The sequence below is a fragment of the Artemia franciscana genome, chromosome 20 (genome assembly GCF_032884065.1).
Source record: "Artemia franciscana chromosome 20, ASM3288406v1, whole genome shotgun sequence".
NCBI classification, from domain to species: Eukaryota; Metazoa; Arthropoda; class Branchiopoda; order Anostraca; family Artemiidae; genus Artemia; species Artemia franciscana.
Genome location: NC_088882.1, coordinates 24662613 through 24685188, shown reverse-complemented (window position 1 = coordinate 24685188; position 22576 = coordinate 24662613). Strand labels below are relative to the sequence as shown.

The 22576-nt window shown below is 34.6% G+C and overlaps 1 protein-coding gene across 1 annotated transcript in view; it reads right to left on the bottom strand.

Annotated features, from left to right (window-relative positions):
• LOC136040030 (guanylate cyclase 32E-like) overlaps positions 1–22576 on the bottom strand; it is a 265444-nt gene that overhangs the window by 214264 nt on the left and 28604 nt on the right. Inside the window, exon 3 of the mRNA XM_065724096.1 lies at positions 4317–4496. Coding sequence (XP_065580168.1) covers positions 4317–4496 — 180 coding nt within the window. The remainder of the gene's footprint in view (positions 1–4316; positions 4497–22576) is intronic.

The following is a 22576-nucleotide window of genomic DNA, read 5'->3' as shown; positions in this document are numbered from 1 at the left end:
CTTTGGCAATATGTCATCCTTCATCCGTAAAACGTGTCCTACTCATATCAACCTTTCTCTCATTACAGCATTAGACAGTGGGATTGAACCACATTTTTTGTAAAGCTTACTGTTAAAAGATGCCGTCAGTCAAACGGGTGCCTAAAACAATCAGTGTTCTATTTCTCTGGATAGCATCTAGCATTCTTCCGCCGTCTTTCGGAGAGCCCACGCTTCAGAACCATACTTGACCACTGTCATCACTTTATTCAACTTTATTCAACTGTGAAAAAACACACTAGGTCTTGGTTATTCTATTTTTAACATCTTCACTGCATTCATCGTCTTTACTAACAATACTACCTAGGTAGTATTGTTAAATACTGTCTACTTGATCGATCAAAGCTTCAGAAACTGTCTACATGATCGATCTTCTCGTCACCCAACATCACCGCTTAATCTTCGATTGTTCCTAGTCTTGGCGACTTAGTCTTCTTAACACAAATTTTCAATCCATTCTTGCACACTGAATCCATAAAACCTCTAAAAATTCCTTCATTTTGCTAACATTTCATCTAGGATGCTTAAATGATCAGCATAATTTTAAGTCTAGAAGAGTTTTATTACCCCAATTTATCGTGTATTCCCCTATTGCCTTTGCTGCGTTCCTAAAGACAAATCCATCAAAGTTATCCATTTAAATGAGGATAGAAAGCAATCCTGCTTAATTCCTGCTATCTCTGTGTTTTCTATGATCCTTTATTTTAATTCCTGCTCCTTTTGGGTTTCTTCTATTCTTTAATAGTAATTTTTGTTCGTCGTGAGTTTGACTTATAAAAGGAATTAATTTCTGCTGATCTCAATTTCAAGCTGATCTCTTTAAATTTCATTAAAAAATTATTGTTCGGATTTTTTTAAAAATTAATTTCATAAAGCAGAGAAAAGTGAATTAACTTCAAGTTATCCTCGGAACAGGTGATGGTACCATTGAAGAAAGTCTACTTTTCCCATCCGTTTCACTGCCCAATGCAAAGTATAATGCCATATAATCATGCCGCATAGTTCAACTGAAGTCCAGTGTCCATTGTCCAAGGAGTGCATTTTCCAACGCTAGTTATAATACCTCATAATTATAATACAAAGTCCAAGCGCAAGTACACTGTCCACTTTCCAAGAGGCAAACTGTCCAACTCAAAGTATAATTATGTACAATTATAATACAGTATAATTCAAGTATAATTGTATAAAATAGGGTCTTCCACGGCCGACACATCGCGAGATGTACCAATCAAGTAATAATGTTGAAAAATTACAGGCTATAATACTGTGTAAAACAAGGCTTTATTGCATGCCGCTTTTGCCTTACATTATCTCACAAACTTATATATACATGAACTATTAAGCCAAGATAATCAATCAGACTTGGCATTTGTTTTACGGAAGTACTGCTCACCTGTCGTCAACCGTCAGATGTTGCACCCATGGGTAAGAATAATGTTGTCTAATAATGAACTGATATTGTGAAAGTTTGCCAAATTGAACAGTCGCCGAATATCAGAGTTAACCTATGATCGCTAACTAAGTAGAGAGCGATATATCTCCCAAGTACTTTTCCCCGTCCAAACTGTATAAAGCAGATGATCTTAGAAACGTGCAATCGAAGTAAAAATTCAGTAAAAATTGGCGTAAGATCCGAAAAATAGTTTGAGAGATGGGAGCAGACCCCAAAATGAGCCCAAACTTAACCAAATCACTCCACTCTAGAAAGATACATTGCAGTAAAAAACGTGGCAATGTTACACCCTGTTAAAACCCAAAATTTTAGTTTTTTAGAGCGTTGGAAAGAACAAAAAACTCACTCTTATTCGTTATAAATTCTGTCCTTTTTAAGTTCTCTTCATTAATCCCTATTATTCCTGTCGCTTCAGAATTCACTTACCAGATAGAGATAAAGAAGGGACACAACGTTTTGTAAAAACCTATTCTCGACCTTCCTGCCTTTAATTTATTTTTTAATAATTTATCTTCCTTTGAAGTTTGCCTTGATTAAATTAACTTAGGCTTTGTTTATCCATTTTTTAGTAATTGTGTCGCAGGAGCAACATTTAGGTTTGGCCTTCTTTTCTTCTTCTTTTTTTCGTTTGTTATAACTGCAATTCATGTACAATATCAACAAATTCCAGAGTAAGTAAGTAGCTTAGACACGTCTGCGGTGGTTTAGAACCCACAAAATTCACATGTATGATTTATATAAGCTTTTATTTGTTTTGTTATAGCAAATGTGGTTGAAGACTCAAGAAATGGCAGTTATTTTTGCCTTTGTTCCTAAGTTTCGCAACGAATGTGGTTGAAAATTTAAAAAATATGTTATTTTTAATCTGCTTATTTGCCGTCAAAAGTGTCTGCAGTATTGCCCTTTACGGCCTTTATCTAGAAAAAATATTTTTAAACAACATTTTCGAAAATATTAAATAAATACCGCTTTATCATGAAATTAAAAATAGTATGCTTAGTATACGAAGTATGAAAAATTCCATTTTATTATCGTATGTATGTCCAAATAATGTGTCTGTTTTTGTTGTTGTTTAAAGTTACCCCGTCCCCTCTAACCAAAGAAAACTCCTACATATTTACCTGCATTGATGTTAAAAGAAAATTTCTAGGATTATACTTACTCAAATTTCTGTATTAGAGACGAATATGTTTTTCTCCATTGGAAAGGACTATAGGACGTACATGTTGTGTATCTACAGCAAACTAAAAACACATGATTTTGACTAGAAAGAATACAAAAGAAGAAGTAAAAACTACCTAATTAAAAAATTTCGTTATAGAAAATTCGATTTAAGCAGCAAAGTGACAACAAATGAATAATCAAATTACGCATCAGTCTCCTTTATCTAGAACTAATACCGGAAGACATTTCAAAGCTTATAAACAACGCAAAAACAACAGACAAATTATTTGGAAATAAAAAATAAAAAAGTCATAGTAGAAATTTTAAAATTTCGGGGAGGATCAGCCCCCCCCCCCTCTCGAAAATATGCCTGATTCAGTGGAACTAAAACCTATGGTCTTTTGAATACTAAAGGGCGGGATGCTATTCCTAAATATTTACAAATATGTCATTGTTTTAGCTAAGCTCGAAGTACCGGAAATTCAGGTTTGAAGTCAAGAAAAACGTGAACAATCGTCATTCGACAGCAAATTTTGAGTGGCCTATGACAAGTTACTGTGATTTATATTCGAAATGGACAGATGAAGCTAAATAACTAAACCAAAGTCGTATCTGACGGGAAAGGGGTTTAAGAGATTAGAACCACCCCGAATGTTTGTCCAACTCCTAAAACGTAACAAAAATTAATATAATCTAATCTTTCATGCGTTTTAAGCGCTTTTGTAAGCCCCTAGAAAAATATCCTTGATATAGTCTTGAACCAAATTTTTGCTTATATCACATCTAAAAACCCTTGTGTGCCACATTTCAGCTTTTGAAATTGAGAAGCTAAAATCCTTTCCGACCAATAAAATCCGAGGTGACCAGTCACACTTGAGCTCCTTAACATAAGTTCTTGCGTAGAAACCTGAAGTCCCAGCCCCTTTGGCTTGATGCCAGAGCCACACTACAATCATATTTACAGATGAAAAGAAAATTGCACACAGCTAGAGCGCAAATAATATTGCATGCAATAATTCGGTGAGTCAAGATATATTCAACTCTCATGCATATTTCTAACAAATATTATATACATATTAAGATGCAAGCGTAGACAAATTTCCGAATGGAGTTAGATATGAATAACTCACATGCTATTTGCTTCAGATGTCTCCAAAAACATGAATATACTATCTTAAGAATGAGCGTTTAAGCTTGAAGATCTAAAAGTTTTTTCATCTATTCTGGATTTCAGCAATGGAAACAATCCGTGACAACTTTCAAATTTTATGCTCTAGTCTTTATCATGGGGTTTTTCTGTGAATTTCAATTTTAAATCCTTGTTTTTAATTGTTTTCATTTTTATTTTCTGTGAATAGAAAAAAACTTAATATTTTTCATATAATCATTTTTTAAAGTGATAGGAAATTCCCGGTATGGAGATGAAAAAAGGCTTTCCCTAGCTACTTGCTAAATTTTTTGTCACTGGTAATTTAAAATGATTAGCAATAGTGCAGTTTAACCTCTGTTTTTCAAGACATTTAACCGGTTAGCTTAAATTTAACCGGTTAGGTTAAAGACATTTAACCGGTTTAAGCGGTTTAAGACATTTAACCGGTTAGGTTAGGACATTTAACCGGTTAGGTTAGGCTTTTCCAGCAACAATACAGATAAGACTTACTGTTAATGCTTCTCTGATTGGAATCCACATCGAACCTTTGCTGACGACTAATGTCACTTTGGTCCACCCAAAATTTAGCAGCAAGCCGACGATTGACTTTGAAATCTTAGAGCTTGGTGGCAGTGTTCGAGCAAAAGTGTGATAGACACTTTTATCTGAAACCCTTGCATCTGCACATTTCTGAAGGTAAAAATTAAATATTAATAAAAGTTCCTAATAAAAATACAGAATAAAAAATTTTGCAAGAAAATAGTATAAATAATCCGAATACAAAATTACAATTGGGTGTGTACATACCTATGCAGAAAATTTTGGAGGATTAAGCCGCAAAAACACAATATTTAGCAATTTGGTACTATTTTGGGGAAAGGACCCTGTACCATAAGAACCAGCTACTCTAAGAAAAGCATAAAAAAAACGGAAGCGGGGTAAACGAGTCACACTAAGATTGGCAACAGTCGTTTTCTTTTGTCACAAAAGGCGTAATCATTCCTTCTTTTTTTAACTTAAAAAAATGGTCACAAATAATGACAATTATTTTATTGCGATCAAGTAAAGCTATTGTGTTTATGTTTAACAAAAATTCTTATCTAAACTCTACCCGAAGACAGGATCAAGTTATTGCAATTATTAATCAGGCGCAGTGCCCTAGTGCTACCTAAGAAACAGCCTTAATCCTTCAACATATTATTGTTTCCTTTAAAGCCACTTCGTATGGAAGCGGTATGCTTCCCAATAACAAATACTATATACAAATAATGGGCAAATTTCATAACTTAGAGCCCTTTTCCCACGGGCTATGAGGGTCATGTTACCCTTACAGGAATAGATATTGGATCCTTCAACTGTGCTGAACAAACGGAGTACATTAAAAATTTTATCAGATGACTTTGGGGAAAAGGGAGCGTAGGGGGGGGGGGGGGGGGCGGTTGTTTGCCCTCCAATCTTTTTGATCACTTAAAAAGGGCACTAGGACTTTTAATTTCCGTTCGAATACACCCTCTTTCGATCTTCAAGGACCATTAGTTCGATACGATCCCCCCTGGAAAAACAATAAATAAAGACACATGCGTGATCTTCCTTGCGGTGAAAAATACAAAATTCCGTGTTTTTGTATATATTTATATATATATATATATATATATTGATATCAAGATTCCGTTTATTAGAGTTTCGGCTGCTATTGAACCGAGTCAATCCTTACTTACAGTTCGTTACTGTTTGTAACTGTTATCAAACAGTTACTGTTGTAACTGTTTGATTACAATCGAATACTAATAGCCAACGAAAACATTTTGTTTGAATGAGAACATATGTCATTGGCTTTCAGGACGAATGGGAACAGTTGTTATTGGCTTCAGTATTATTTGCGCTCGAAAGCAATAAGGTATATTGAACCGCGGGGTTCGTTGGTTGCCACAAATCCCACAGCCTAAAATTGTGTTGTAGTACCACTAAAACTCGTGATGTCGGTAGCGTATTATAATAAAGTATATAAATAAATATTAGAGCACCTTTTGGCGTAACCAACACCGCACCAGTTTTTTTCTTTTTTATAAGACATTTGCAGTTCTAAATAAAATTCTCAGAAAGATCCCATAGGATCCCTATATTGTTACCATACTGCGCAAAAGTGCTTGAAACTAAAAATTTGGAAAAGCACTAGCTTCTTGTCAGAGCTTTATTATATTTTCGACAAAGATGCCAAAAAGTTTATTATTTTTGAAGTACTAGGCCTATTGTATTTTCACTACTATGACCTTGGCGACAAGTAAACTCTCTAAAGCTTTCTCAATATATGAAACTGTTTAATGTGCTAAAAAAGAACCAAAAACAAATGATAAATACCTCAGACCATTTCAAAAAGAAAGAACAAAGAAGAAAAAACACCAAGGGAATAAACAAAAGACACAGAAAACCTAGGGGAAATATGCAACGAGTTTAAAACGAAGGCGGAACTAATTAAACAACACTCTACTTTTAGGCTACAACTGAAACACAACAAAAATGAACTGTTTCAGACAGACATGGTGCTTGTTCCAAGACGGCCAAAGGCACGAACCTCTAGACGATCAGGTGCAAAGCCTTAGCTCCCTCGGAACACTCATTGGAGGACTAAACCCTATTTAAAGAAATGGCCTTCCATTGAGCTATGCATTCAATTTTAGCATGGACTAATGAGATAGATTTAAATTCAAAACGGCCGGCCCTATAACAGTCTGACCAGGGCAAGGGCTAATTATATATAGTATTATGACATTAAGCTAGTCCTGGTTTGTTAAGTTGGTCATTCGGAGGCATGTTGGAATAGTCTTTGTTTTCTCTTTTTCTCTCGTGATATCACCTGCCGTGAAACTGTCTACAATGCCAAATGCCAGAGATAAGAGTTTCCACAAGCTTGATTTATTATTAATTAAATAAAAAAGTTTTTTTTAAACTGAAAGTAAGCAACGACATTAAAACTTAAAACGAACAGAAATTATTCCGTATATGAAAGGGGCTGTTCCCTCTTCAACATCCGCTCTTTGCGCTAAAGTTTGACTCTTTGTCACAATTCTACTTTTTAAAACAATACAAACTTTAGAGTCTATTTCTTATAGCGTCTACATCTATATCTATTGATATAGGCTATCTATTTCTATCAAAATTTCGTTTTTTAGAGTTTTGGTTACTATTAAGACGGATCACTCCTTACTTACAGCTCATTACCGTTCGTACCTTGGTACAGTTCGTACCACGGTATGTTTGATTGCTATAAGACTACATTTCTGATCATCTTAGTTTTAGTATGGCTCTTTACTATTCTTTGATTTTTTTTTTCGACAGTGTTTTTAATCGATGGCAAAAATACAGTGGATAGGTCAACTACTTAGATGATCCGATAACCCTTTGGCTATAACTATCATCCGCAACAGTTTGGTGGGAAATACAAGTTATATTAACAATTAATACTAACAGAAAGAATCATGTAGACATATTATTACAAATTTAATAGTAGTAATATTGGTTGTAAACTCTTATTCGCTCTTAATTGTATACCTTTTAGTTATGCTTTATTAAGTAGATAGCCGTGAAAAAATGTATCTTTATAATAACAGTAAGAAAATAAAATAAGGCTGACAGACGAACAGTAAGCTGTGATTATAGGTTATAAAAATTAATTTCACTTGAATAGACCTTCTCGTAGTTTACATTGTTACTATCCAGGTAACGCTTGCTTTTTCTTAGCGGCTTCTATAAGATCTAGGAGGCTCATATGCCTCAATTCCTCAATGTGAGTGCTGCTTAAAAATTTGGTGGGTAATCTTTCCATTTAGGCAGTTTTTATGTGCGAAATGTGGTAATTGCCAAAGGGTCATGGGTATCCATTATAGGAGGAAAAATTTATGGATTTAATTGGACTTCACGATCGAAAGATGCAATTTTTAGCCCCGTTAGCTGGCTGCTGGGTGAACGATTTAAGACCTAAAAATAGGCCGAATGATAATGAATTGAATGCTGCGAACAATTTTTGATAACACGCCGGTCAATATTCGTGAAAAAGGCACTTGTGACAGTTTTATGATATTCTAAAAAGAGAGAGGATCTGGTTGAACCTCTTTTTAATCCATGTAATTTTGCGATTCTATGACTTTTAGGGGGGGTTTCACACACCCCCTACAAATCAATCTACAATTGATGAAACTTATATATTTAAAATCAGCATAAAAATCTGATTCATTTGATGTATATATCGGCACCAAAATTCCGTTTTTAGAGTTTTGGTTACTATTGAGCCGGGTCACTCCTTGCTTACAGTTCGTTACCAGGAACTGTTTTTTTTTAGACTAAGACTTGCTTTATTAAACTACTAATTACAAAAACTATACATACACACAACCACCCGGGGAAGGCTCAAACAGCCTGATGCTGGACGGCTGCAATCCATGATTTTCAACCTATTTATTTAAAAAACAAAAAATAAAGAAGGACCAAAACACTCTCCCTCAATTACCCTTTAATACTAAATATACATAAATAAAGGCTAACAATAATAAGAAAAAAACATTATCTCCCCACTCCCAATAAATGTTTTTTTTAAATTTTACTTTAAATGACCCAATGTGTTCAGCCTCTCTAATGCCAGCTGGGATATCATTCCAAATAACCGGAGCTATTTTTGATTAGTTTAAAAAATAAAAAAAAATTCAAGGAAGTAAAGAGCAAAGTTAAAATTTAAAAGAAGCAAAAACAAAAACTGTCAGAGTTTGAGCAGTTGAGCCACCAAAACTGGCTTATAAACTGGCTCGTAATATTTCCTTATATTTGTAGAATTGTGGAAAATTAGCACTTCACTGAAACTGACCTTGCATGAGTTTTTTAGAGAACCGAAACTGCATACTTAAATTTAATGACTTTATGGTTGGTGAAAGACTATTGTGAGCCATTTAAATTAGTCATTTATCTCCTGTAGGCTACTTGAGTACTTTTCTGCTCCCAATCGTGTTTTGTTACGTCTATTTTGTGTTTTCGATAAACTTGTCATTTCTTCAGAATTCTACAAATATAGGGAAATACCATGAATCAGTTTATTTGAACCAGTTTAGCAGAACTAGCTTGCATAAACAGCCAAGCCACAATTTCTGTTAGTTTTAAGCTTCAACTTCACTTAAACCCTTGGTTATTTAAGTTAATTTTTGCTCTCATTCAGGTTTTTACATATACACAATAAACAGCTGTAATTTGTAATTAGTAGATTTGTAGATTTGTAGATTGTAGATTTGTAGATGTAGAGTGAAATACTCTCTACCGGTTTAGTTACTGAACAAAAATCCTTCATACGCAACAAATCTACTAAAATATCATTGCCTACCGTAGTGAGGACACTAAAGAAGTTGGCATAAGCTTTTTGTTAAAATAGGGCATTAAATATAGATTTTGCTTTGCAAATCTCTTAAACTTTTCCATAATAAAGATGTAACTTTGACACATAAGGAGTCCAAGAAGTACATTATCATTGGTACCTTTGAGGAGTTGCATATAAAGATTCAATTATTTAGAAATATTGCACAATATATGAAATATATAAACATATATTAGAAAACTGAAGGACATGAATATAGAGATCTTAGATAACTGAAGGACATTACAAGAATTTTAAAAGTACACTTAATATAATTTACAGAAATTCATATTATTTTTGGAATTTTCCTGATGCGATGCAGCAAAGAATTTTAAACTATTTTTTTAATGGGCAATTTTTTTTTGAAACTTGTCATTTTTTCACTTGTTTTTTCACCTGTCGTGTCACTTCAGGAGGCACACTTTTGAACCTTTCGGTCGTTCAGGTTAAAATAATACTCTATAAATACTGATAGGATGTCAAGTGGTGTGGAGGGGGAGGCACATGGGGGCATGACTCATTGCAGCTTTAGGTTGCCATTCTATCAGTTTTGACACATAATAACATTACTGGAACTCAGATTCTCCGATCAAATGAGCCCTTCCCCAATTTGTTATGCCCACCCGTTTTATATGATGACCCCTGAAAAAAAATTAGGAGACAGATCGCGCTTTATTACGTAGATGAATGGCCTCCCTAATTTGTTTATAAGCCGTAGGGATCTCCTTTGCATAAACTATGAAAAATTGGGGGTACCAATTTTTTTTACCCCAAATTGATTACGATTACCCCAAATTTTATACGATGTACCCCAAAATTGGGGTACATCAAAAGCAAAGCCTTCTCTTTTAAATATTGAAGTACGGGTGCTAAGCAGTTACAAGTTTACTGGTTTTTGTTTTATTATTATTATTATTTTACGGGCATAAGGCAAACTTATAAAACATCTAAAGCCGAACTGGACAGCCATGAAAATCGCAAACTTTGATCATTGTCTGGGGCATCGGGACGCAACGCATAAATCCGGAACCGTCACGGGTTTTCTAAGATCCAAGACCATCCATTGGTGCTAAACTCCCATCCAAGGGGGCCTTTTTTGTTGCTAGGCATTTTTTTCTGAGACAATGGCTTAATCAAACATCAAAAAATAAACATAAGATATCACCGGAACAAATTAACAGACCCTTCTAGACAAGCCAGACATTCCATAACTTATTGTATACAAAATAGGAGTGTTAGTTTGTTAAATGGACACGCGTGACATTAAAGCTAAATAAGACTATATATTAAAAAGAAAATACATTAATGTCAAAAATCTAATGTTTTGGTAGCAAACTTGTATGCTCCGCCAGTCCAAGATCGTGTGAGGTCTTTGATTCCTTTGCGGGGCCCTTGCCATTTTATGGAAAATTGTAAACGTTCCTCTCGCTAGAAATCTAGCACAGAGGGAGAGGGGCAGAAGGAACACAGAATATTTCAGATAGGGTTTATAATGAGGGAGGTCAAAGAATATTCCAGGGATAGGGTTTAAATTAGAAAAGGGAAAAGGCTCTGATCGAGAAAGGGGAAGGATTGTTGATACAGGCAGTATCCTTAGCTTAAGATAAAACAAAATTTGTGTGTTTTTGAAGATGGTAAAAACGGCACTTATGTATTATACGAGAAACACACTCGAGAAATTGTATGGCGAATATGAGACATTACCGGTTTTTTAGAATTACCAGATTTTAGACAATTACCAGACAATTAGCTTCGGCTGTGAAAACTACAACAAAGAGTTATGGAAGGGGAATCGCCCAGAGCGCATTATATTAAATACATAACCTAACCTAAACAAAATACCAACTAAATATTTAATGAAAATATAGCTACAATGTATTTTTCCACCAAGCCAAAGCTAATTGTCTCGTATTGACACCGTAAAAACGGGTTATGTCTCATGCTCGCGATACAAGTTCTCGAGTGTGTTTCTCGTATTATACATAAGTACCACCAAAACACCCCAAAGAGGTGGTAAAATTCGGATAGGAAGATTATGGCTGGATTTGTTTCTGTGCACGAAAACCCTCAAGCGTGGATTTTCAACATAAGCGCATCGGAGGAATTTTCATAGAAAATTATTTATCAAATTCAAGCGTCGAGCACATCATTAATAGTATGCATAATCTTTAAACAACATAAATATTTATGCTCTTTCCACGTGGAAAGAGCATAAATATTAAAAACAACCAGAAGAATCAATCATTTCACCATTATGTGACAGTCCAAAAGCCTTGAGTGCACAACTAAAAACGAACAGAAATCAAAACGAACAATCATGTCAAGCACAAAATAACAGAAATCAAAACCAATAATCAACTCAAACTTAAAATGAACAAAAATTACCACATAAGTGGGAGTAGGGCTAATGTCTCCTAAATTTTCAAAATCAAGAGCGTTATTGGCGCTTTACTGAAAACGATTCGTATTTCGAGCAGTCTATTTTTATTCCCCTCATCACATCAACAACAGCACAACAAAAAATAATACTTAAGGCCTAATCAAGGTTTAAAACAAAAAGTGGTGTGCCCCTTCCCCTCGAACCCCCTAAAGGGCTACGGCGTTATTTAGTTATTGAAAACGATGTGTGTTTAAAACAATGCTTGATTTTATTTATCAAAAGATGGACAGAAAAAGGCGTTTACCATTATAATCAACATTCCTGGTGTTGCCTAAGTGTGCAAACTACTTACAAGTGTTAGGCTTCACTACTTCCAAGTAGAAATAAATATAGGCAATTGTCATAGCCTGACACCTGCAGCCTATAACTTCAGAGTGCCGCAAAATACGGAAATCACCGCTTGTAAATAAGGTAAATTTTCAGGGAGGAAAGGAAGCTCAGAATTTGGGTCACTCCGCAAGGTTTGGCCACAAAAACCCCCACTGGCTCTCGCTGTTGGAAACTTGTAACGAGCTACTAGCCTATTTGATTCCAACCTTTGATCGCTTGTACCCTGCCAGGCAATCCTGTCAGAGGAGGGGCAAGTAGCGCTAGTATAACTACGCGGAAATTGTACCTAGTGTCGGCACCCCTTAACATTGTTTTCAATAAAGCGCAAATAACGCTACAGCCTACTAGAAAATTTAGTGTTTGTGCAAATGTTTGTTCATTTTAAATTTAACTTGATTATTATTTCTCGCTTTTATTTGTCATTATTCACGATTCAACTTATGTTCATTTTTCATTTTCATTATTTATTATTCAACTTAGGTTCGTTTTAGGATTTGCTTATTCACCATTGATTACTTAATTTTAATTCTTGCTCGTTATAGGTTTCATTCATCCATTAATAGTAATTTCATTTCTGTAAGATTGAATTTAAATGAACCGTTTTTTCTACTGAAAGTAAGGAGCGACAATAAAACTTAAAACAAACAGTAATTATTCTGTATATGAAAGGGACTGTCAACGCCTCGCTCTTTACGCTAAAGTTTTACTTTTTCTCACAGATCTTTTTTTTAAGCAATAAAAAACTTTAGCGTAAAGATCGAGGCATTGAGGAGGGGACACTCCCTTTCATATGCGAAATAATTTCTGTTCGTTTTAAGTTTTAATGTCGCTCCTTACTTTCAGTAGAAAAACCTGTTTTTTATTTAATTTCTGATATTTTTTTACATAATGCCAGGAAATCTGACCCCACCTCCACGGAGAAACCCGCTCACCATGGATATACCCTCTAGACAATTCAATCCCGGTGAAAATTTACCCCGGACAATTACTCTTAACCACTCTGCGCGTAAAATTGAGACGGAAAAGAGAAATCCTGACATAGAAAAAGAATTTTGTATAAGAATTCTGGCAAATTCCCGCAATGTATAATATCACCTGACGAGTTCACTCCCTGGAAACTTTCCTCCCCATGGAAAATTCCCCGTGGAAAAACCCCCAGCAAAAAATTTATCCCCTTCCCCACCCAAAAATTTGTGCATACATCCGAATGACAAATACTATACGTAAACAATGGGCATATTTATAACTTCAAGACCTTTCCCCCGGGCTTTGGGGGGGGGGGTCATTTTATACCCAAAGGTATCGTTATTAGGCCTTTAAACTATAATGAACAAAACACCTATCTCAAAGTTTTGATCGGACGATTTTGGGAAATTTGTGGCGGGGGAAGTGGCCTAGCTGCCCTCCAATTTTTCGGTCACTTAAAAAAGGGTACTAACACTTTTAATTTCCGTTCGAATGACCCCTCTTCGAATACGCTAGGACCACTGGGTTGATACGATCACCACTGAAAAAAAACAAATAAACATGCATCCGTGATCTTTCTTCTGGCAAAAAAACAAAACAAAATTCCACATTTTTGCTGATAGGAGCTTAAAACCTATACTGTAGTGTTCTCTGATATGCTGAATCTATGGTGTGGTTTTCGTTAAGATCACTTGATTTTCAGGGAGTGTTTCCCCCTTTTTCAAAAATCAAGAAAATTTTCTCAGGATCGTAACCTTTGATGGGTATGACTAAACTCAATGAAATTTTTATATTTGAAATCAGCATCAAAAGCCAATTCTTTTAATATGTCTATTGGTATCAAAATCGTTTTTTAATCGTTTTTTAGAGGTTCGGTTACTATTGAGCCGGGTTGCTCCTTACTTACAATTCGTTACCACGAACTGTTTGAACCATAATTTTCTCATATTTATCTTTTGGTTGTTATTACGTATATAAGGGAGTTGTCCCTCCCCAGTTCCTCGCTCTTTACTCTAAAACGTTTGTAAATTTGTAAAAAGCTTATTATTCTAATTAAACGGTCCTTGTTTGTCAGGAGCCATTCTTAAATAATTGGAACAAAAAGTGAAACATTAGCGTAAAGAGTGAGGTACTGAGAAAGGGGGCAGCCCCCTCGTATATGTAATAATTTCAGTTCATTTTAAGTTTTAATGTTATTCCTTACTTTCAGTTGGAAAAAACTGTTATTTGTTACTTAATAACAACCAGAAGCTGAAAACATAGAATATATTTGGTTTATTATCGCATAAAAATCATAGTTAAGAAGCTGCTTGGTATGGCCCAAAAATAATACAAACAAATTATTGTTTATACCGGCCATTATTTAACAAAATTCTAACTTTAGCGTAAAGCTCTAAAGAGCGAGGTACTGACGAGGGGAATAAACTCCCTCATATACTTAACATGACGGGGTTCACCCCCTTGTCAATACCTTGCTCTATAAGCTGAAGTTCAAATTTTGTTCCAATTCTTTAAGAATGCCCCCTGAATCACAGAAGCCGTTTAATCAGAATAAATACCTGTTTTGAAATTACTAATAATACTTTAGCGTAAAGAGCGAGAGGTTGACGAGGGGGGCGAACCCCCTCATATACGTAATAATTTCTGGTCATTTTAAGTTTGAATGTTGCTCCTTACTTTCAGCTGAATTTTTTTTTTTAATTTAATTTGGGATTGTTTTTTAAATAATGCTGAGAAATCCAGGAAATTCTCTGCCCCGTCAAAAAGCCTTCCATGGAAAGATCTTCCCACGTCACCCTCTCCCCAACCCACTTCTCAGCATAAAAATCCCCCTGAAAATGTCTGTGTACTTCCCAATAACCAATATATGTATATATATATATATATATATATATATATATATATATATATATATATATATAAACAATGGGCAAAGTTCATAACTTGCAGTTCTTCACCGGGACTGTGGGGGATTAAGTCGTCGTCAAAGACATAGTTATTAGGTTTTTCGACTATGTTGAAGAAAATGGCTGTCAAAATTTTGATCCGGTGATTTGGGAAAAAACGGAGGTGGGAGGGGGCCTAAGTGCCCTCCAATTTTTCTGTCACTTAAGAAAGGCACTAGAGCTTTAAATTTGCGTTTGAAGGAGCTCTTTTTGCGAAATTCTAGGACCATTGGGTCGATCCAATTACCCCTTGGGGAAAAAAAAAAAAAAACACGCATCCGTGATCTTTCTTCTGGCAAAAAGCACAAAATTCCACATTTTTGTAGATGGGAGCTTGAAACCTATACAGTAGGGTTCTCTGAATGCTGAATCTGATGTTGTAATTTTCATTAAGATTCTATGACTTTTAGGGGATGTTTCTCCCTTTTTCGAAAATAAGGCAAATATTCTCAGGCTCGTAACTTTTGATGGTTTGGACTAAATTTGATGAAACTTATATATTTAAAATCAGCATAAAAACCGATTCTTTTGATGTATCTATTTCCATCAAAATTTCGTTTTTAGAGTTTCGGTTACTATTGAGCCGGGTCGCTTCTTACTTACAGTTCGTTACCATGAACTGATTGATTGTTGTAAGACTATATTTCTAATCATCTTAGTTTTAATATGGCTCTTTACTATTCTTTGATTTTTTTTCGAAAGTGTTTTAATTGATGGAAAAAAAAAGTTGATAGCTCAACTTCTTAGATGATCCAATAACCCTTTGGCTATAATTATCATCCGCAACAGTTTGGTGGGAAATACAAATTATATTAGCAATTAATACTAACAGAAAGAATCATGTAGACATATTATTACAAATTTAATAGTAGTAATATTGGTTGTAAACTCCTATTCACTTCCAATCGTCTACCTTGTAATAATAACATTAAGAAAATAAATAAGCTGACAGACGAACAGTAAGCTGTGATTATAGGTTATAAAAATTAATTTCACTTGAATAGACCTTCTCGTAGTTTACATTGTTACTATCCAGGTAACGCTTGCTTTTTCTTAGCGGCTTCTATAAGATCTAGGAGGCTCATATGCCTCAATTCCTCAATGTGAGTGCTGCTTAAAAACATGGTGGGTAATCTTTCGTTTCAGGCAGCTTGTATGTGCGAAATGTGGTAATTGCCAAAGGGTCATGGGTAGCCATTATAGGAGGAAAAATTCATGGATTTAATTGGACTTTACGACCGAAAGATGCAATTCTTAGCCCTGTTATGTGACTGCCGAGTGAACGATTTAAGACCTAAAAATAGGCCGAATGGTAATGAATTGAATTCTATGAACCATTTTTGACAACACGCCCGTCAATATTCGTGAAAAAAGGGCGTTAGTGACAGTTTTATGATATGCTAAAAATAGAGAGGATTCTGGTTGAACCTCTTTTTAATCCATGTAATTTTGCGAAAAAGGAATCGCAGGTCAAAGGTATTAGGCCTGTGACAATTTTTTTTATATCTTGTGTCTTGTGACATTCGTTACCACATAGACACTAGCTCTTGAATAGATATAAACCCAAGGGGTTGCGGACTAAATGGTTTTGTATTGTCTCGGAACGCAACGAAACTATTAAGGCATAGCTTTTGCTTCATCGTGTTCTCGGTCATCACAAAAAGTCTTATTCCGTGAAATTCCTCTGCATATTCGATAGAAAGTGTCACGTTTTTTTTTGTTTTTTTTTACTGTCACCGTAACAAGTGGGATATCATCAAAAGATTCAATACCATTCGGGATGGGGATGATGGGGGGATGTGGGCAAGGTTTCATTGAGCCACTGAGAAAGACCGGTAGAACTTAAAATTTTTGATCTAATGAGCTCTTTGCCAATCCAATTCGCCAATAAGCTCTACGATCAGCCCTAGGAAAAAATATATTATGTGGGACGCACATCATTGTTTACTAAGTCAACACCAAGGGCGTATGAATTATTTTGGTTTGGGGAGGGGTATTTTTTTTCAGAGTGGGTTTTACAAAAAAATTAAAACGCATGAAAAAATTGTTTATATACATTTTTGTTAAGTTACAAGCCAGACACAAATTTTCGGGGGGGGGGGTCAGACCCAGAAGCTCCCTGGATATGGCCTAGGTCACCATCGCGTATCTATTGATACTTTTTTCTCGCCAGATCAAAATCCCCCTCCCCTCTCAAGGAGTCTTTTGCCCCATTTCAACTTATTATAACGAAAGACAAACTTTTTATGAATCCATAGAAAATTATTGCTGTGAAAATTCTCTCGAAAAATTGTGTACATTATAAATTGTCAATGAAAGAATGTTCTTATAAATGATTAATTAAAAAAAAAAGTTTTCCTTATGGAGGTTAAGAGCAAAGTTTAAATTTAGTATTAACAAAAAAAAATTGTTTGCTGTTTATGCAGCATATACCTGCAAAACTGGTTCAAACAGACAGAATGGCGCTGTTTGCCAATACTTGTAGAATTCTTACAAACTTGTGCTTTACTAAAAACATAAAATCGATTTAAATAAATAAATTTAGCATAAAGTTTTACTTCCAATAAATTCAAGCAAGCTCAGTTTTCAGTAAAGTACTAGTTTTCAGATTTCTACAAATATTGGAAAATACCACGGGTCTGTTTATAAAAAACTCAATTATTTAAGAATTATTGTTCAGAACGAAATATATAAAATCAACGGAGTGACATAGGTTTGCGCTTTTATTATAGAAATTTCTCTGTCACAATGCGGCAAAGATTAAAAGATAAATAAGTATACTTTTGTAATTTTTACTTTTTGGACTTCAACAATTTAGGAGAACTAATCCATAAAATCATATTGTTAAGGAGAATACAAGGTTAATACGAGAAAAAGGCTGAAATTCAGGTGAGTTGCAGTGCCCTCCTTCTACCCCGAAATGACAGGCCTCTGTGTGAAGTGGAACTGTTGGTGAATTCACGCACGCATTGACAGGGAGAAGAGATAAGATACTAATTGCGACAACTTTGCTTAGTTACACATTTCAGCGCTCTTATGATGTCCCAGGCCAACGTTATCGCTGGAGAAAATTTTTTAACGAAAAATCAAATTCTGAGACCACACTGGCTAATCATGACAAAACAAAGAATCACAAAGATCGCGATGAAAGCTACCCTTTCATCGTTGCTTCGAAAGTGTCCGTATTTTAGTATCAGTGTTTATTTTGAGGTTTGGTTTTTATATTGTCCTTTGGACTTTTATCTACATTTTTTTTTACTATTCTGCGGTGAAGACGGTTGAGCTGGCTTTTATTATCCTCGTTTCTCTCTGCTTTACGATGTTTTGCTTTGTAAAAAAAAAAATTAAAATAAATAAATATGGGTTTCAAGTTCTTTTTCAAAATTCCTAAAAGTATGTTTTCGTAATTCAATTTTACTGTTATGATAAACACACATAGCATTTGTAACGAACATATTCCGTTTTCATAAAAGTACAAATAATACTAGAGCCTATAGGAGAACTTGAGGGGTGAGAGCGCTACACTTTTTTATGGTAAAATTTTGCGACATAACAAAAAAAACTTATCAGACGTTGCTGTTTAAACAAAATTATATTTAGTCTATGTTATCTATAAATTTATCATTAGCTATTTTGATACCGATAAGTAATTCCATGATGCTGAACACGATGTATTTGCAATATCGTGAATGCGATAAGAACTGACCTAAAGGCTCTTGGAAACTAGAATTTAAATTCGGCTAGGCCCTTTGACTTTTCCATGTAACGATACGGTCTTAAAAGATTAAATCGTAACTTATGTCCTTTATTCTGTTGTTAAATCATCTATTCTCAGCCTTTTTTAATTGCAAATCATCCCCAATCCTCCTCCGCCCAAAAAAGGTGTGACCCACTAATAATAAACAAATGACTGGATTATATAACCTATTATTACATAACCTATTTATTTTGTTTTTTTTGTTTGGAACTAGTTTTCAAGGTGACAACATATAAACTTACCGGGTTATAATTTTCACAGTTCACGATTAATTACAGAAATAAGTATTACAAGTTGGGACTGAAGTTTTTGATATTTGGGGGATTACAGTATTGCAAAAATGGACATTGTAGTCCTTGTTTGCTAACGTACGATGTTCAGTGCTACGCAGGAAAGTTTTTTGAGACGACTTCACACAATCTGGATTGGAATCCACTTGGATGCATTATCGAGGCTCGGCCCTCACTCAAAGGTAAGTCTTTTTGTTCTGTTTATCGACTTCTAATAATAAGATACTGTTAATTATGCGGCATTTCTAGCAGTTTGATGTTGCGCTGGCTAAATTCAATAGCTACCCGCTATGGTCTGTAAGTTATGTAAACAAGAAATGATTCGCGCGGAAAGCCCACTTATCTGGTTTTCTATACGGTAGTCACGATGAATTTAGGCTAATAGATGTGAATCTTCAAGAGTACAGCCCTCAAACAACAGTTTCATTCGCGCCTACTGTTAAAGCTTTTATAGAAAAGCTTTTGTAATAAGCTTTTGTAGAAATTGCTAATACCCCTAAAATTTATCAAACTCTTTCTAAGACTTTTTTAGCCCTGAAAGCAATTGATAAATTAGGGTCTAGCTCGATTTCCTCAAGTGTCGCCCGATTTACGAGCAATTAGCTGCAACTAAAGCCCAGCTGGAGAAGACAAAAAGTGATCGGCTGGAAAATATAACGAAGAAAGTGACTGAAAAGTTCAATGACGCAAGGCCCTCACTGAAAGAGACTACTGAACTGTGAGTCAGCCTGGTTTATGATTCAGCCACGCAGGAGTTTAATCCAAAGTTTGCAAAAATTGAGCAGGCTGTAAGAAGTCTGAGAACTCGAATTGAGGATTTGGTGGAGAGAATTGGTCGAATAGAAAAAAGCTTGATGACTATGTAAATAATGACGAAGACCACACTGCCTTTCCATAATACAACAACAAAAGAGAGAATAATGAGGACTTTTTTTCCCAAGACAGTGAACCAACAAAACCTATTTGAATATTTCGGCCCTATATCTAAGGGCCGTCTTCAGCAAAGAAAAAATAAAAAACAATAAAACACTTACAATAAAAGTTCTCAGTTAAAAATCCATTTTTTATTTTAAAATAGCCTTGGTATCATTACTTCTTAACGAAAAGTTCAGCCAAGACTGTCTGATAAAAGCTAACATTTTACAAGATAAAAAGGTTCATTCATTTCACTAACTGTATTTATTAAAAATTGGAATGATTTCTTATTGCGATATTTGCCTTCTCTGCAGCTAATCTGATAGTTCTTTTGATATTGGGCTTGTTTTTGTTCGTTCCTATTTTTGTTTTATTTTGAATTATATTATTTTCTATAATTAATTTTGTGTACATAGGGTTGAGTGTGTATTCACCCAAGCCTCTATTTAGGGATGTATTATTATTTAAGTTTCGTTTGATTTCGATTGCCTCACAGACAGTTTGTTTGATTCCTAGGTCATTGCTAATTAGAATTGTTTCGTCAAATAGAACATAATGGTTTGGATTTTCAAAATTATGATTGCTTAAAACTGAATCGAAAGATATGGAGTTATTTTTAGATTTTAACGCTTTTTCAATACTTTCTTTGTGTTGCTGTAATCTTGTTCCCAAATTTTGTTGGATTCGACCAAAGTAATAATTTCCACAACTACATGGCATTTGATACACCCCTCGTAGACGAGTAATTGAGGTTTTATCCTTACCAGAATTGACAAGATTCATTATACTTAAATTGCTTGTGAATACAACACGTAAATTGTTCTTTAAACAAACTTTTTTCAGTTTTGAAGTAATTTTCGGAATATAAGGCAGGTAAATCGTGTTTCTGGGTTTATTAGAATCATTTACTGGCGTGGGATTTAAGGCTTTAGAAGAATGTATCTTTAATCTTTGGGCAATAACAGTATTTATGAGAGAAATTGGGTACCCGTTGCCAAAAAGTATGTCTGTAATAAAATTTAATTCTTTTTTAACATACGGCTCTGAACAGATATTAAGTACTCTATCCACAAGAGATATTACCACACCTCTTTTAACCTGTGGAGGATGGTTAGATTTGAAGTGAAGGTATCTGTTATTATGCGTAGGTTTTCTGTAAACCGTAAAATCAAGTTTATTCACACTGCGTATTATCAATACATCTAAAAAAGGTATTCTTCCATCTCTTTCGGTCTCTAGAGTGAATTGCAGGTTTCTATCCTAAGTATTTAAATGTTCTAGAAAACCTTTAAGTTCACTTTCGCCATAATTCCAAACTGAAATTATGTCGTCCATGAAACGTCCCCAAAACACATGATTAAGAAAATACGAATCTAGGGCCCAATTTTCAAGATTTTCGACGAAAATATTTGCGAGTAGGCCTGATAGAGGTGCTCCCATAGGAAGGCCCCTTACCTGTTTGTAATATGAATCTCGAAACTGGAAGTGCATGGAATATTTGTTACATAATTTAACCAAATGCATGAGAACATCAATGTCTAGACCTATTGCTGACTCTTCGATTAGATGGTAATTGTTTCCAGTTTATTTTGTAATAATTGTTCAGATTTTGAAACATCAATACTAGTATACATAGAAACTATGTCAAAGCTGCTTAATATGGAATTTTCAGAAATGTCTATTTGTTTCAATTTTTCTACAAGATCAACTGAATTTTTTATATAAGATTTTTGGGAGTGAAGCAATGGTTTAAATGCAGTGCATAACCATTTTCCAATGTTTGAGGCAGGTGATTTTGTACTAGCTACAATGGGTCTTAGAGGAATGCCTTGTTTGTGCAATTTTCGTCTACGAGGGGTGTATCAAATACCATGTAGTTGTGGAAATTATTACATTGGTCGAACCCACCAAAATTTAGGAACAAGATTACAGCAACACAAAGAAAGTATTGAAAAAGCGTTAAAATCTAAAAATAACTCCATATCTTTCGATTCAGCTTTAAGTAATCATATTTTTGAAAATCCAAACCATTATGTTCTATTTGACGAAACAATTCTAATTAGCAATGACCTAGGAATCAAACAAACTGTCCGTGAGGCAATCGAAATCAAACGAAACTTAAATAATAATACATCCCTAAATAGAGGCTTGGGTGAATACACACTCAACCCTATGTACACAAAATTAATTATAGAAAATAATCTAATTCAAAATAAAACAAAAATAGGAACGAACAAAAACAAGCCCAATATCAAAAGAACTATCAGATTAGCTGCAGAAAAGGCAAATATCGCAATAAGAAATCATTCCAATTTTTAATTAATACAGTTAGTGAAATGAATGAACCTTTTAATCTTGTAAAATGTTAGCTTTTATCAGACAGTCTTGGCTGAACTTTTCGTTAAGAAGTAATGATACCAAGGCTATTTTAAAATAAAAAATGGATTTTTAACTGAGAACTTTTATTGTAAGTGTTTTATTGTTTTTTATTTTTTCTTTGCTGAAGACGGCCCTTAGATATAGGGCCGAAATATTCAAATAGGTTTTGTTGGTTCACTGTCTTGGGAAAAAAGTCCTCATTGTTCTCTCTTTTGTTGTTGTTGATGATTATGATTAAGAGTCCTTGCTTGATAGTCTTGAATTTCATGGGGTCAAGCAGTTACCTGGCGCAGACACTCGTACGACAATATCTTGCACTATAAATAGCAAAATATCTGTGACTGGCCTCTTGTCT